Source organism: Natrix helvetica (assembly GCF_964273705.1).
Source record: "Natrix helvetica genome assembly, chromosome: 1".
Classification (NCBI taxonomy): domain Eukaryota; kingdom Metazoa; phylum Chordata; class Lepidosauria; order Squamata; family Natricidae; genus Natrix; species Natrix helvetica.
Genome location: NC_138548.1, coordinates 152,990,822 through 153,007,270, shown reverse-complemented (window position 1 = coordinate 153,007,270; position 16,449 = coordinate 152,990,822). Strand labels below are relative to the sequence as shown.

General features: G+C 36.2%; 1 protein-coding gene across 2 annotated transcripts in view; it reads right to left on the bottom strand.

Moving 5' to 3' along the window:
* The window catches only part of GALNT13 (polypeptide N-acetylgalactosaminyltransferase 13), a 240,727-nt gene that overhangs the window by 20,318 nt on the left and 203,960 nt on the right, over positions 1 to 16,449 (bottom strand). For both annotated transcript variants that reach the window (XM_081937996.1, XM_081937997.1), the window contains exons 9-11: positions 13,421 to 13,560; positions 9,708 to 9,806; positions 2,512 to 2,646 (exon numbers count right to left, since the gene is read on the bottom strand). In XM_081937996.1, coding sequence (XP_081794122.1) covers positions 2,512 to 2,646; positions 9,708 to 9,806; positions 13,421 to 13,560 — 374 coding nt within the window. The remainder of the gene's footprint in view (positions 1 to 2,511; positions 2,647 to 9,707; positions 9,807 to 13,420; positions 13,561 to 16,449) is intronic.

Genomic DNA, 16,449 nt, shown 5'->3' with positions numbered 1-16,449 from the left:
CCTTTTCTATGAGTTTCTTATCATAGAACTACAAAATATTTCCTTTTTGTTGGCTCCATCTAATGGCTGATTCTGATTTTGCAATCGGGACTTTTTATAAGCTTCTAAGACGTAGCTTCAAAAAAACCTCTGATGAAATTTATTTTCAAATGTGCCACATGGAAACATTTGCTACAAACTATTTATCTCGTTACAAAACATAGTTTCAAACTATTAAAATAGTTGGTTATTTCAATACTGAATTGTACAAATATTATAAAACTGTCATTTGATTTTTTTTAAAAAAACATATATAAAATCTTATGAACTTTAATATACTAATGAATCAGTAATGACAGCAAAAACCTGTATATCAAAGTAGAAAAGTAATACACATATGTATCATATAAAGTTTTTCTCCTTGAGCAAGTACATCTGATTCTTAAATATTTTCCCATAAAACTACAACTAAAATATTTGTCAGTGAAATGACATGGACTGTTCTTTGTTTTTCAATGCTGCAACAGTCTGACTGTATCTCATATATTTATAACATGTCTTCTTGCAGTAATGAAATTGCATAATGTATGTTTTGCATCCCAAACATCCTGCTGGCTTAGTATTTATGGGTGAAGAATTATGAACCTAGTCACAATATTTTATGGGAATGCATGTTTTATTATGCAGCATATCATTCCCAGATAATGAAAACTTCCTTGAAAAATAAATATTGCTGGTTTATTGGGAAACAGATCACTGCATAAATTGTAAGGTTCAAAATTACAGTAGATAGGAATATATTTTCCACGTGAACTTGAAAGTATAATCCCAGTGTGATGAAGGCACATCTGTCATATCTGAAATTAACTCTAGGTTGGCTGCAACAGCTGCTCTGTTTCATTAAGTTCAGTGTCAAGCGGTGTCCTTCTGCAAATATAGAAGGAAGTCTAACAACTAGTTTCTTCCTCACCCAGCTATGTAGTTAAATGTTGACATAATTTATTTGATTGTTTACCCTTTGGTTTATTTCTGCTGTTGCCAACTGCTCAGAAGAGGGGAGAGCTGTTAATACAACCTACCCCTCGAAACAAAAAAATCTAGCTTAATCTCCTTTGTAGGATGTCCTATGATGGGTCAAGATGAACTCGCTTCAGAGTTAGGTTGCTCCTGGTTCTGCCTGGATCGGGCGAGCCATTAGTAGCAGCGGTGGGAGGCTCCACCCACCCGCCTGGATGCTTCTGCGCATGCACAGAAGTGGTGTGCGCCAGAGCAGCCTGAACCGGTTGTAGAAAAATTGGCAACCCACCTCTGACTCGTTGGTCCATCTAATCCAGATCCTTGCTAGAATAGTCCACCTCAGTACATAGACCTCACTATAGTAACTTCCTGCTATAGAAATTAATACACTTTCATAACTGTGTGCCTCACTACTTTCTTTTGTATGCTAGCTTTATCGTTTTGTCAATAATTTTTACTTATTTATAAAACACTAAGGCTGATTCAGATTTGTGCATATACTTTCCACAAGAATGTTTTACCATGCTAGGCCTAAGAGGTAGCGAAGGAAAGAAGGAAAGCAGACTGAATTGTCTGATTTCCAAGCATGTCAATACTTTATAACCTTATAAACTTTCTCACTTCATATCAGAGAATAGGAATGGTGACAGTTTATTCACATTCTTTAAATCCTGTGCAATCCTCTTGTGTAAGGAAGTGGGGAAATGACTAAAAAGAGTCCCTGAAAGAAGTCATTTCAGGCACCCATATTCTGAGGGAAGCACTTTTTGAAGCAGCTGTAGATGCCTTCTAAAAGAAAACAGGGGTTACTTGTCATGCTCCCACATGTTGTGAAGACCCTCTTTAATAGCAATAGCAATTAGACTTATATACCCCTTTACAGGCTTTTACAGCACTCTATAAGCAGTTTACAGAGTCAGCCTATTGCCCCAACAATCTGGGTCCTCATTTTACCCATCTTGGAAGGATGGAAGGCGGAGTCAACCTTGAGCCTGGTGAGATTTGAACTGCCAAATTGCAGTCAGCTGCAGTAGCCTGTAGTACTGCACTCTAACCACTGTGCCACCATGGCTCATTCTCTGAATAATGGTCTGAATAACCTAACAAATGTGATTCCCTGCCTTTAGGCTCCATTATACGGAGATCTCAGGTTTAGAAGAGTTACTGTGGTAGAAGGAATAATCATTCACATGAGAGACGAGGTTATAAGGGAAAGAGATGCAAAGTTAGCACCTGCACCCCCCAATGTATCTGAAAATAAAGAGGGAAGAAACAACGGTGGAAACATTTCTTAACAAATTTACCAACCTGATAAAGAACTTTTTCAACCTTGGCAACTTTTAAGATCTGTGGACTTCCATTCCCAGAATTCCACAGCCAACACCCTGGATATACCAACATGCAGATCTTAAAGTCGGCAAAGTAGAGAATGGCTGCTTTAGCCTTTTCTTTGTTAGCTGCCGGCAAGCAATAATATTGTTCAAATATGCTTCATTTCTCTGTTTGAATAAATACCTCCGCATCGTATTCCCAAAGTTGATTTCCTCTCATGTGATGGCATTTCAGCATAATTACAGGCCCATTGAGCCTAGAGACATCCATACATAAATCATCTGTGCGAATTTCCTTGTCAGCAGTGTATGAAAATACCTGGAAGAGAGAGGTCCTGTTGGTAAAATAACAGCTAATGCTTTAAGAGAAAAAGTTAGCAAAGACATGGAAAGCATATAGAAAACACATATTTTGTTTCAAACCTGGCAACTCCCATTTCATCCATTGTCTAGCCATTTCAATGATTGTGAAGGCACACAAGAAAGATTTCGGCTTCGACCTCAGGTGACAGATCAGCAGTAGGGAATCTGTATGTTGTTTCCTAATCTGTATTATGTACAGATAGTCCTCATGTAATAACCACTCATTTACTGACCATTTGAATTTATGACAGCGCTCGACAAGTAGTATTTATAACTGGTTCTTCTTGTTGCGGCTGTCACAGAATTTCTGTAGTTACGCGAACATGATCTGGGCTCATGGCAACGAGCTTGCAGTTCTAAGTTGCAGTTATGTGATCACCAACAAAGTCAATGAGGAAGCCAGTAGGAGGTCGCAAATGTTGACAGCGTAATGTCATGTTTGATAAAGCTGTGAAATTTGCTTAATAACAGCAACTTAAAAATGCCAGAACTGCCGTCGCTAAGCAACAGTCACGTGGCATTGCATTTTGCAACTGCTTTGCTTAGTGACAGAAATTCCAGTCCCAATCACCATCATTAAGCAAGGATTACCTGTTATCTGAACTATATGAAAAGTGAAGTAATGTAATGAACTAGATCATGTTCTCAGAAAAGCAACTTAAGAATGAGATCCCATAGATCGCTATTCAGGAATATTCTTTTAAAGTTAAAGTTACAGAACTGGATAGGGAATTGTGTTGTACTCTACTTGATTACCAAGATTAAAGTTGCGTACACTGTATTTTTATGTAAGCGTCACTGAATTTAATGGGGCTTGCATTTCAGTAGTCAAATATAGTGCTTCTTTTTCAAAATAGTCTGTAATGATAATCTTGGCAATTGCCTTGCATGTATAAACCATTAATTACTCCAAGATTTCTAGCAGACGTTTATAGAAAAATAGGGTTGATTCTGCTAAAAAACCTAGAATTACTAGGATGGATTTTGATTGCAAGACCATTTGAGTGACTAGGGAAGCCTGGATGTCATACACTCTATTACAATACTCTATTACAAACTGTGGCAAGCAATTAAAACATAAAAATAAATTCTGAACACAAGGACCGGTTAGGAGGACAAAAATAAAGCACAAATACATTTTTTAAAAGTTCAAGCTTTGGGATATTTTAAATACATAAATACATACTCAAATGTTGTTTGTGAAAAGTTTTATTCTAATGGAGATACAGTTGATAATCTATATATATAAATGGATATATGTGCGTATCTGTGTCTGTGTGTGTGTGTGTGTGTGTGTTCTAGCATAACTCTGGAACGCCTCGAGCAATTTCAATCAAACTTGGTACACAGTTGACTTACTCTCTGGAAAAAAAAATACTGTGGGGGTAAGACACCCCTAACACCCCTGGGATTGTATGTTCTGTTGGTGCAGCCTGTTGTGCCTTAAAATGGCTTCAACTGTACAGCACAGTGGAGTTGCCAGGGTAACGGCTTTACAATACTCCACAAGGGGGCTCCCTCTGGTAAGGAGGAAAATCCAACATTAGAAATTACGTTTGGTCCGGACATTTTCCCCCTATAAATAAATACCTGGGCAACAGCGGGTTATCAGCTAGTATTAAAAAAAAATCAGGGTTTTTCAATTATGTAGATTTAATTTTCATGTATGCCATTACTGTTTTATTGTTAAATAGATTAATATATTTATAGGTTGACATAGCCTGAGAGACATTTAAGATATACATCAAAGGCACTTGGTTCAAGTCTTCCAATGGCAATTAACTTGATAAGCAGTCTGTGCCTTAAATGGTCCCTGAAATATGAGGTAATATTACTGAACTGCTTATAAGTTCATTTTAGGGATGATAGAATTCAGCCCTGTAAAGCACCTTACAGTGTTATATAAATGTGAAACATAAGTTCTCAAATAGCTTAATTAATCATGCTATAAATATTAAAAACAGCACATGGCAATTATTAACATGATTCATGCAAATATTACAGGAGAGATGGATGCACTGTTTTTTTCAGCATAATTTCTGGAGTGTTGGCAGCCATAAAAACCAAGTCCTTGTTTTATATTTCCCAGAGAAGGGAGAATATATGCTAATACAAGAATTGGACTACATAGTTTCCCTTGCTATTCTGTCTTCTTTCCATTAGTCAGAATGGGCCTAGGAAAATGCATCTCCCCCCCCCCCCCCCCCCCGAATAAAGCTGTAGAATGCAACAAGAAGTGAATAGATTTTATTTGGTTTTGTTTCCAGGGCTGTTCTTTGTGTTTGGGTGTTTACTTTTATTTGTAAGCCACCCAAAATAGTTTGCAGTTGGGTGTATAAAAAATGTGTAAACAAGCATAAATGCATAAATAAAATTCTACTTTCATAAGATCTAATGATGGTGGTTGTTTCTCCAGGAAAAGATACATGAAAATATGCTGAACCTCCTTTGGCTCAACATTTGAAAGTAATAGGAATATCTTTGGTGGGTTTTTAGATTTTAAATGTTTACATTTACATACAGAACGTACCATAGATATTGGGGGAAGGAAGGCAAGGGGGATTAAGAAATTAAATGTGTGATATGATGCAATGCTCTACTTGGTGATGCAAAATCTTCTTTGTATGTACTTGAATGCAATGTTGCAACACAAGGATGAAAGGACAGAATTTGTATCATAAGGACACGGTGCACTTTTTATGATTCTGGCATCCTTATGCACCCCCCACCCCCAATATGTACTGCACAAGACTGACTTGGAGCAGCAGAAGACATTAGCAGCAGCATTATAGTTGGTTAAATTTGGGCTGTAAAAATGAATAAATGTAAGATGAAACAGACAGTGAGAAAGGAAAGAATGAAAGAGAAGAAAGAAAAGGGTGCATTCTGAAAGAGTGCAGAGAAGAGCAATGAAGATGATTAAGGGCTGGAGGCTAAAACATATGAAGAACGGTTGCAGGAACTGGGTATGTCTAGTTTAATGAAAAGAAGGACTAGGGGAGACATGATAGCAGTCTTCCAATATCTCAGGGGTTGCCACAAAGAAGAGGGAGTCAAACTATTCTCCAAGGCACCTGAGGGTAGAACAAGAAGCAATGGGTGGAAACTAATCAAGGAGAGAAGCAACTTAGAACTGAGGAAAAATTTCCTGACAGAACAATTAATCAGTGGAACAGCTTGCCTCCAGAAGTTGTGAATGCCCCAACACTGGATGTTTTTTAGAAGATGTTGGATATCCATTTGTCTGAAACGGTATAGGGTTTCCTGCCTAGGCAGGGGGTTGGACTAGAAGACCTCCAAGGTCCCTTCCAACTATCTTATTATTAAGTTTTGTTAAGAAAAAACATTATAAAGGAGAAAGGTAGAAATTACTACTTCCAAGCTGCCACTTGATTTGAAGCCAGATCTTGGAAAGAATAAAATTAAGTGAAATTAAAACAATACAAGTGGCATCCATTCTAATAATTTACAAGGCTCCCAATTATTTTGAATTCACCCCTCAACCAACTTAAAAGTATTCTAATGAAAAGTAAAGTAAAAGTATTCTCTCTTAATTGCTGAAAGCAACCTTTTGCCAATTAACTACAGAATGCTGCCTTTGGCGAAGCATACAAATTGAATTTGATTGCATTACCAATTAGAGAATGCATGCAAATCATTCTATGTTACCAATTAGGTTTATTATAAAGGAAAAAGATTAAAAACAGATTTAATCACAATTTATTGTTAATATTTAGTTACACATGATACAAAGTTCATTATAAAAGAATGTTGCAAAGGTTTATAGTAAACTCCAACTATACATATGTAAATACAGTTTATATAAGCAACTTCTAATAGCATGCAAGAAGGAAAAATGCTTTAATTCTTAATTTATCATTCATATATTTTTGGACAATTAAGGGAATAGGAATGCTTTTCACATAAGAGATTTTTTAAATGTATGGAGAAAATATATAGGGTTACTTAATGCCATTTCAGTGATGTTGGCCTATATAAATAAAGGGCTCTTGCATTAATTTAAAATAAGTAACTGAAGTGCAATGGTCAAGTTCATTTGGGAAGGATAATACTACACGCATAAGCCAGATGACTGGATATTCTTTTGAATAAAATATTATATTGTTGATTTTTTTGAATGTAGTAAGGAATATATTAATTGTACCTCATGTTTTAATTTACCTAATTGAATATGCCTACTGCATTATCTAAAATTAGTTTTATGAGACACTTGGAATTTAGCCTTTATTAGAAAAAACTTACAGAATTTGTGTATCTGTGAGAGGAGGCAATGTCCTGTATATACTTCTTTTAAAATGTAAATGTGGACATAGGGCTATCTTGCTATCATCATAAATTGTGTGACAGTCATTATATCAATACATTTGCATCAATTTCTATCTTGTTGCTCTATTTCAAGACCCTGCAATCCCTTAAAGTACATCATTTCTACAAATTATTTTAAGAATGTCAGAAATGGCCTTCAAGAGATTACACATTCTTATAAATAACTGGCAAAAGAAATGTCCCAAATAGTTGAATCCAAGGTGATGGTGGTGGAGTTCTTATAACAACCAGCTATAACGTAGTTGATAAATGATTTTTTTAAAACAAAAAAAATGAATTAATCTTAGTTATAGTAATTTAAAATCAGGGCAGAATGTGCCTGGAAGCTGAAATTAACTAGCTTACAACTGTAAGAAGGTTCATATTTATTATGTTCTTGGCACTAAGAATAAGCCCTCACATTTAACTTAGAATCAATGATCCATTGACCATGAAATGGTCAGTGGAATGGGGCTTGCTTTTCAGAAGTTGTGGGTGCTCCATCACTGGAGGTTTTTAAGAAGAGACTGACAGCTATTTGTCCAGGATGTGATAGGGTTTCCTGCTTGAGCAGGGGGTTGGACTAGGAGACCTCCAAGGTCCCTTCCAACTCTGTTATTCTTTTCTGTTAGTCTCTTAATTGGGAAATGGGGGGCCGACAACATTTTTTTTCTTTCCAATTCAACATAAAAATTATATTGTAGGTCTCTGGATAGTGAGAAAGGTGGTGTATAAATTTTAATAAATAAATGTAATAAATAAAATAAACAGAAAAGGCAGCAGTGCAATCAGAAAGGGATTGGGGCTCCAGGGCATCAAAACAGTACTCCGGGTAGATTGTCCATTTCTACTTTTATGATGTGGCATCAAGTCAATATTGACTCTTAGCAATCACATAGGTATGGTTGGTCTCGAACCGGGCCTTTCAGATATCCAAATGATGCACGCTGCAATTATCCATATCTTCCTGCTGGTTATCCTCTTTCTTTCTTTTCATTGCTTCTCAAGGTAGCCATATCTTTACATATTTTATCCATAATATAATTTGAGGCTGATCATTTGTATCTTGAGTTAGAATTCTGGATTAATATGTTCCATTTCCTGGTTTGGCTACTCATGTATTCTCATGACTCTTATCCAATTCCAAAATCCAAAAGCAGTGATTCTCTTTCTCTCCTGATCCTTCAAAGCTCAACTTTCACTTCCATAGAGTGTCACAAGTAAAAACACTGCCTGCATGGTTCTCATTTTTGTAGGTATAGACACATCATAGCACCAGAATATTTTTCCAAGGTCTTCAATAAACGCCCCTAAGAAATAACCTGCATATTTCTTGACTGCTAGTGCCTTTACTATTAATAGTTGATCTTAAAAGGATGACATTATCCATTACATTAATATCTTCGTTGTCAGTACTAAGACTTGGTGCTACACCTGTTCTCATTAGTTTGGTCATCTTCATTTTAATCGCGTCCCAATTTTTTTCCATTGTGCTCCTTTGACTTTCATTACTAGAGCTTACAGATCATTTGCATTTTCAGCTATCAAAGTAGTGTCATCAGTGCAAGTTTATGATGTTTCTTCCTCTAATTTTAACACTATGCTAATCTTGCAGTTCAGTCATCCCCCCCAAAAAAATTTGCTCAGCCTATAGATTGAATAAAGGAGGAGAGAGGATACGGTCTTATCTCACTCTTATCCCGACCAGGAGCCTGTCTGTTTTGCCACATTCTATTCAGACTGTGATTTCCTGTCCTGTGTTTAGAGTTCACATAAAAGATGGTTCAAGATTCCCATATTTGTTAAGGACATTTCACCACTTGGCATGCTCATCGCAATAAAATACTTTTATATAGTCAATGAAGCTTTTGACATCTACTTTCATTGAATTTGAAGTTGTAGGAAATTAAATACTGGTATATTTAAAGTGAAATTAAGCTTTAGTTCTAATGCAAAAATGCCAATGTTCTGAATTAATTTCCTTTAAAACAATGGAAGAAAACCTCTCTGTACAATCCTTTTTTATTCCATCTCCTGTAATCTGTTATATATGGACTAGAACTTGCACTTTTGTCTGAGAACTATCAAAATATAGTAGGAATAATGGGATTGCATTTGTCTAAGAAAAATAGGGACAATTACTTACTTTGTTCACTCAAGACATTGTAATATATCTTAAAGCAAAGCCCAGCATAATATAGCACAATATAGGACAAGCTTGTAATATAATTGGTGGAATATCAATGAAGCTTCAAACTGCTTAAACAGATATTTCATGAGTGGTTTTTTTTTAACCAAATTTTATTTTATTTTGTGTTGATTCACTTAGGAAAATAAGCATTATCTAAGCATTCAGATTTTGGGATGAAAATGGATCCACGCCATGTTTGAAACTATTCAAGTTCTAATGGAACAAAACTTAAAATGTTTAAAGTGTTCTAAGATAGGAACAGTGAAACAACAGCTTCGTAGCAACTCTTATCTGTAATGCACACAACCTCAAATATTCTTTTTTAATAAACTCAGTTTTTCCTATCCCTTACACGTGCATAGTTTCAACACACAGGTACAAAAGGACAGAAGCTGATATTGTGATATTGTAATGTTTATTTTGTCACTCTTCCCCCCTCCAACATTAATGTCTATATCAATGTGCAAAGCCTTAGAAATAATAAATAGGGTATAGTTTACCTGATTTCCTCCCATGCCATGACAGTTGAATATGCCTACTTTTTCATTTTCCTTACGCCCCATGTTATCTAAACATTGGTTTGTCTCAACATTTCTGATCTGTGGAGAAAAATAAAAACAAGTACATTTCATAATCATTATTACAAGACTTATAGTTAAGGAGAAAAAAATAGCGGGAATGTAATGGTTTTTGAAATTATGCAAAATTTAGGATCATGCCAAATTACACAAACATGCTTATGTTAAAACTCATAACTCAGCATGAGTTAGTTTCCAGTAAGTGTGTCTACTCAGTGCCATTAGATGCACTAGGAACCAGGCACGTGTTATTTGTAAATAAAATAGTAAGTTGTGTTAATCGTAGTTTTCTCTAAAAAAACAGCACTACCATTTTTATTCGTGCAGAAGAGATAATTTCTATGAAAACTATGCTTTCCAAAGTTCTGCTTTTGGAAAGTGACACTCCTAGATCAGGGGTGGGTCCCGGCTGCCACTACTGCCAGTTCTCTCAGGGACGCACTGTGCGCAGGCTTGATGTGCGCTATACGTGCATGCACAGTACTACAAAAAATGCTTCTGCGCATGGCACCCTCGAGAGAATCTTACTTTTACTTTTATTCTTACTTTATTCACACTTATAGACCGCCCCCTCTCCCAAAAGGGACTCGGGGCGGTATACAGTCAACACATAAAATACATAGATAAAACAGTACTTAGAATACATAAATAATTAAACACTTAGGTACTTAGATGGAGGAGGTTAAAAGAACTGTACATTAAAGTAAAGTATTTAAAATACAATCTTTAAAAACCCCTAAAAAATACCCCAAAAATCAAATTTAAAATAGTTCCCCTAAAATACCAATTAAAATATATCTGCCAAGAGGTAAAAGTTATGATTGTGCCAGGCCAGCTAATCGAAACAGGTGAGTCTTTAGTTTTTGTCGGAAGGAGCGGAAGTCGGTGGTGGTTCTAATGTCGGGGGGGAGGTCATTCCAGAGGGTTGGGCCCATCACAGAGAAGGCCCTGCTCCTAGGCGTCGCCCGTTGGCATTGCCTGGTGGACGGCACTAGGAGAAGTTCCTCCCTGTGAGAGCGGATTGGTCGCAGGGATGTGTGCAGCAGGATGCGATCCCGCAGGTAGCTAGGTCCTGTGCCATGGAGCGCTTTGAAGAATCGGTTTGGGGGCATGGCAGGCCGAGTTACTACCTACTTGGCCGAACCGGGCCAAACCGGTAGGAACCCACCTCTGTCCTAGATAGCTTTCAATGAAAGATAACAAAAATAATGTACATTGAGCCCTATGTTAGTGCTTATGTTACTTGCAAAACTAAAACTATTTGTTTCTCAGCATTCCTTATATTTTAGAAGACCTTCCCAACATTATCCTTGAAGAAAAGCTTCAGATCATATGAGCACTATTATCAATGCAAATGAAATCTTTGCTATATATTTCAGCCTGGAAAACATCTTATAGGTAATGCTGTTTCTTTTTGTGGAAAACAATTAAAGACTTTTTGTACTCAGTGCTGAGAACCGGGCCCATTACAAAGCTAAAAATGCTTAAGACAATTTCAGGTGGATAATTTTTTAAACTGGGAAAATTGGTAAACAGATAAAGGTAATGGATAGGCTTTGGGATTTTGTGTAGATCATTGCTACTGTCCTTCCTCGGGAAGCTTGCCAAGACTTCATTAATTCCAAATCTCCACACAATAGCTTCTTACTTATATATCCTATCTTCTAAAGACACTGCAAGGTAATCCTTGCGAGTAATCCTCAGTTGCTGACCGTTTGCTTAGCATCTATTCAGATTTAAATTTACAACAGTGTTGAAAATAGAGACTTACGACTGGTCCTCGAAGTTGATGCTGTCACAGCATCCTATGGTCCTATGGATTGCCATTTGTAACCATCCCAGCCTGCTTCTGACAAACGTAGTGAATGGGGAAGTTGGCAGGAAGTAGCAAAGTCAATGGGGAAGCTGACAGGATGTTGCAAGTTGAAGTTATATGACTTGACAAAAGGGACACATTTACGTTGGTTGCAGCATCCCACGGTCACATGATCGCTACTTGCAACCTTCACAGGCAGCTTCTAACAAGCAAAGTCAATGGGGAAGCTGACTGGGATTTGCAAGTTGCAGTCCTATGACACCACGTTTAATGACCTAAACCAGGGGTCAGCAACCTTAGACACTCAAAGAGCCCCTTGGACCTGTTTCCCACAGAAAAGAAAACACTGGAAGCCACAAAACCCTTCCCGTGCCTGACTATTTCCTGAGCACCCACAAAACTAGCATATGTAGTTGAATTAAAGGTTCTGTTTTCTTCTGAAACTTTTCTTTTCTTGGATTTATCCATGGTTGGCCTACTGGGGGTTGAAAAGCTCAATAAATTGCGTGCTGGCAGGTGTTACACATTGGCGGTTATGACACATATTTTGAGCGACAGGGAGAGGTAGTAGAGGGATGAAAGAGCCACATGTGGCTCCAGAGGCAAGGGTTGCTGACACCTGACCTACACTGATTTGCCTAATAACCCGCCGTGAGAACTGATGGAACTGACCTTGTAAGTTGGTGCAATCACATGATATTGTGCTTAACAGTTGTCACTTAGCAATGAACCTACCTGCCAGTCCCAATTATGGTTGGTAATTGATGACTACCTGCAAAAATGGCTAGTCTGGCAAGTAAGGTTATGTAAGTAGATAACAGGTGGAAAATTATCTTTCAATTTTCTTGCTCAGAACTCTTTCAAGGTACACCATCCCAGTGTTGTCCTCCCATTTGCTCAGACGTTAGACCACATAAATTTATTCAACATTACATGGTGTTTTCTGTGTGGTTGTAGCTCTAAGACTAAAGCCTGTTTTACATTTACAGTTGCATGAACCATAAATGGCAGATTATAATGACCCATGCTTTTACAGATATGGAGAAAAACTGTGGATTTTTTTTTATGCAGTTGAAAATGTCTATTTCAAATAGCAGTCACTGAGAAGAGAATCACATGGAAATCTCTTTTAAATGTGAGTATGTTAAATAAGGAGCGTAAACTCAGTCTTAAAGTCAGATATAATATTTTGCTCCACTTCTTTCATTAGCGGTAATGAACGAGTTCCAAGTTCTCTCGTGAAATGTCTATTAAATAAAATGTGAATACATATTCAGGCTACCCACTTCAAACATTTTTTAAAAAAATAGATATTAAGATATCTAATATCTGAACTGTACGCAGTTTCTGCCTAATCACTTGGACAATCCTTTTTATGAATCTGGACTTCAACTAGCTTTTTAGTAAAACAGAGCTAAAAGAATATAAAAAGAGATACTGTACCTATTTCTTAGGGAAAAAAATAGTACTTGATCAGGATTTGTTTATGAAGTAAAATTTGGACAAGCTTCATTAAACTAGTTAAGGACTTCCTTCCAGCAGCTTTAAGATTTCACGCTTCATAATTTTCATTTCTGAATGTCAAAAAGATATCTAACCGAGTAAAATGGTAATTATTATATAATAATACTCTAGAAGATCTAGATGCTAACAGAACTATAAACCAGACTGGTTTCAATTCTTGCTTTAAAAAATAATGTGAATGTTCTCAGCATAAATTGGGTATAAATTCAGGCCTAAATTAAATTACACTTACTTATCTGAGATATTTTTCATTAAAAAAAAACACATTCTTATATGCAATGCCCCCCCCCCTTACCTCTCCAAGGGAGTAATAACGACGTGGGATTTGAGAATCTGGATACACATTTTCTAGGTACCATGAAAATGGTTTACATTTCAAATTTTCTCTCAATGCTTTTCTGACTGATACATCTCCGTAATCCACTTTGACAACTCCTATATTGTTAGGGGAGGAAAAAGAATATTCAATATCCTTTTAAACAGATCAAAGATACAGTTTTATCACTTAATTATATACATTTTACAATGAACTATAAATATTACCTCTAGGTCAGTAAGGCATAAACAATATACATAATGCTCTCTTCTTATACTGTCATGCTCAAATATTGCTCAAATATTTTGTTATATTTATACACCATCAGCAGTTCAATGTAATACATATAGCACTCCCTTCTCCAACTTTCTCAATGGCTACAATTCTGTGAGCTTAGTGAGTCTGAGAAAGAATGACTGCCTCTAAGTCACTCAGTGAGCCTCTTTGTATGAGAGTTCAGATAAGACCTCATTTAGTGACTGCAATTGGGACTGGCAACTTGATGATTAAACAAAGTGGTTGCTAAATGAAAAATAATGTGACCATGACTGTGAGTATGGTTTTACTTCAGGTTTCCTTTGTTATTGTTAATCAAGTGTGAGAAGTATTAGGGTTAAGTTTCCAGAATTCAACTCACAAGGAAAATGAAAAAAAAATGGACAAATCTTATAGCCATTCCCCCCTCCATTCTCTTGTCCTTTGAAATGATCACCCCAGACCTGTGTTGATTAACAACAAAGGAATTAATATTTGTACTACTAATATTTGTTTAGTAGCCCTGCAAGAGAGAAATTATAAACAGGAAAATATGGATCAATGAAACTAACTCAAATTCCATAATTCTTCAAGAGTTAAAATTTTCACCCATCCCTCATGTGACACACACACACACACACACACACTCACACACACACTAACACATCTATTGTTGCATCCTGATGCTCTGGAGTGCCTGCCCCCCATGGTACAACCCCAGCCACCCCAGCTTGCTCTCCTGTGGTCCTGTAGTTATAATGACACTTAGGATTGTACAATCCCTGTTGCTAAGAAATATAGTCATGTGTTTCTGTGTTTTGCAACTGTTTTACATCACTTTGAGGTGGAAATTCCACTCCGAATTACCATTGTAACCCGACTAACTGCTTCCTGGTATTGCCTGCCTGCCTATCTATCATCTATCTATCTATCTATCTATCTATCTATCTATTGATCGATCGATCGATCGATCGATCGATCGATCAATCATCTATCTATCTATCTATCTATCTATCTATCTATCTATCTATCTATCATCTATCTATCTATCATCTATCTATCTATCTATCATCTATCTATCTATCTATCTATCTATCTATCTATCTATCTATCTATCTATCTATCATCTATCTATCTATCTATCTATCTATCTATCATCTATCTATCTATCATCTATCTATCTATCTATCTATCTATCTATCTATCTATCATCTATCTATCTATCTATCTATCTATCTATCTATCTATCTATCTATCTATCTATCTATCTATCATCTATCTTTCTACCTACCTACCTAATCTATCTCCTTATTTGAAAATGTGTTACAGAACTGGAATATAGCCATATTTCATCCTCTACATCAAGCATTGCCAGCATAATTGATTATGATAATTAAGTTGTAATTCTGTTATGATCATTTACACAGGTAGCCATTTAATCACTGGTTGCTTAGCAACCATTCAAAGTTAAGACAGACCTCCCAGAGCTATGTACAACCCATTTTAGAAGTTCTGATGGCCACAGTCCCACACCCAGTCACATGATTGCATTATCGGCACTTGACAACTGGCTTGCATTTATGGCCATTTGCAGTGTTCCATGGTCCCATGACTGCATTTTGGTGGGTTTTGCCAGTTTTTACCATTTACTTGGGATTCCCAGCAGAAAGCCCCTTGTTTGCTTATTGATCGTCACAAAAAACAAAACAAAAAACCCACCTTGTATAATCAGTTGCAGTTACATGGTGACCCACTTAATGACTGCCATATTTTACGACCATAATTTCGTGTCAATTATAGTTGTAAGTTAAGGATTACCTGTATACTATATCTCAATAGACTAATTTTCTGACAAAATAATTGTGATCCCTGATTTTTAAAAATATGATCTAAATTTTTATATATTTATACATATAGACTTGCAGTTTTCACATTAATAATTGACCTGTGATACAAGAGTTTTAAAAAAAATATATTCAGATATCTGCAGATATTTGAAGGATATCAAAAACCAGAGAATTATATCAATGAGTCAGACATATTGTGTTCCAATGTGAACCCAATTGTTTGGAGGGAAGATTTATTTTCGACAACTTCTATGTGATCCAGAATGAATGAGTGAGTGAATGAGTGAATGAATGCCCCAACTGCATATTTATGCTAAAAGAATAACCAGAGAAAGGTAAATGCAAAATCTTGATGACTGTGTTTGACATAATTCGGTAATTTCAAAGCAGACTTATCTTTGCCAATAGGAAATGCATCTTATAATGAATGCAATTGCAATTTATGATGACCCAAGATCAAACATACTGAAATTGAGTGTTAATAATGGTCCTACCTAAGCTTTAATCTCAACAAGATGAGAGAGCAGATCAAGATGTCTCCAGACAGAAAAATAAAATACTATACATGTAAAATGAAGAAAGTGGAAGTGAGAAGAGGAATGAATGATTAGGTAGAAAGATAACTAGAGTAGAACTTTGCGCATTTAGTTTTCTACCTGGAGAATTTTTTAATTCTCTGCCTTCTGAATGTGATTCTCAGAATCTCAAGCTTATTTTACCCAAGTATAATCAGTTTTTTTTAAAAAAAAAATCCTGAATAATGAGCTGACTCTTAAAGGCAGACTGACGCATGAAGTTTGAAAAGAAAGGAAAATTTAATAGTACTGCAATTCTTTTCTGTAATTTAACTATTTTTAATTATTCCAAATGATTACAACTGTATACATAACAAAGGAAAAATAATAC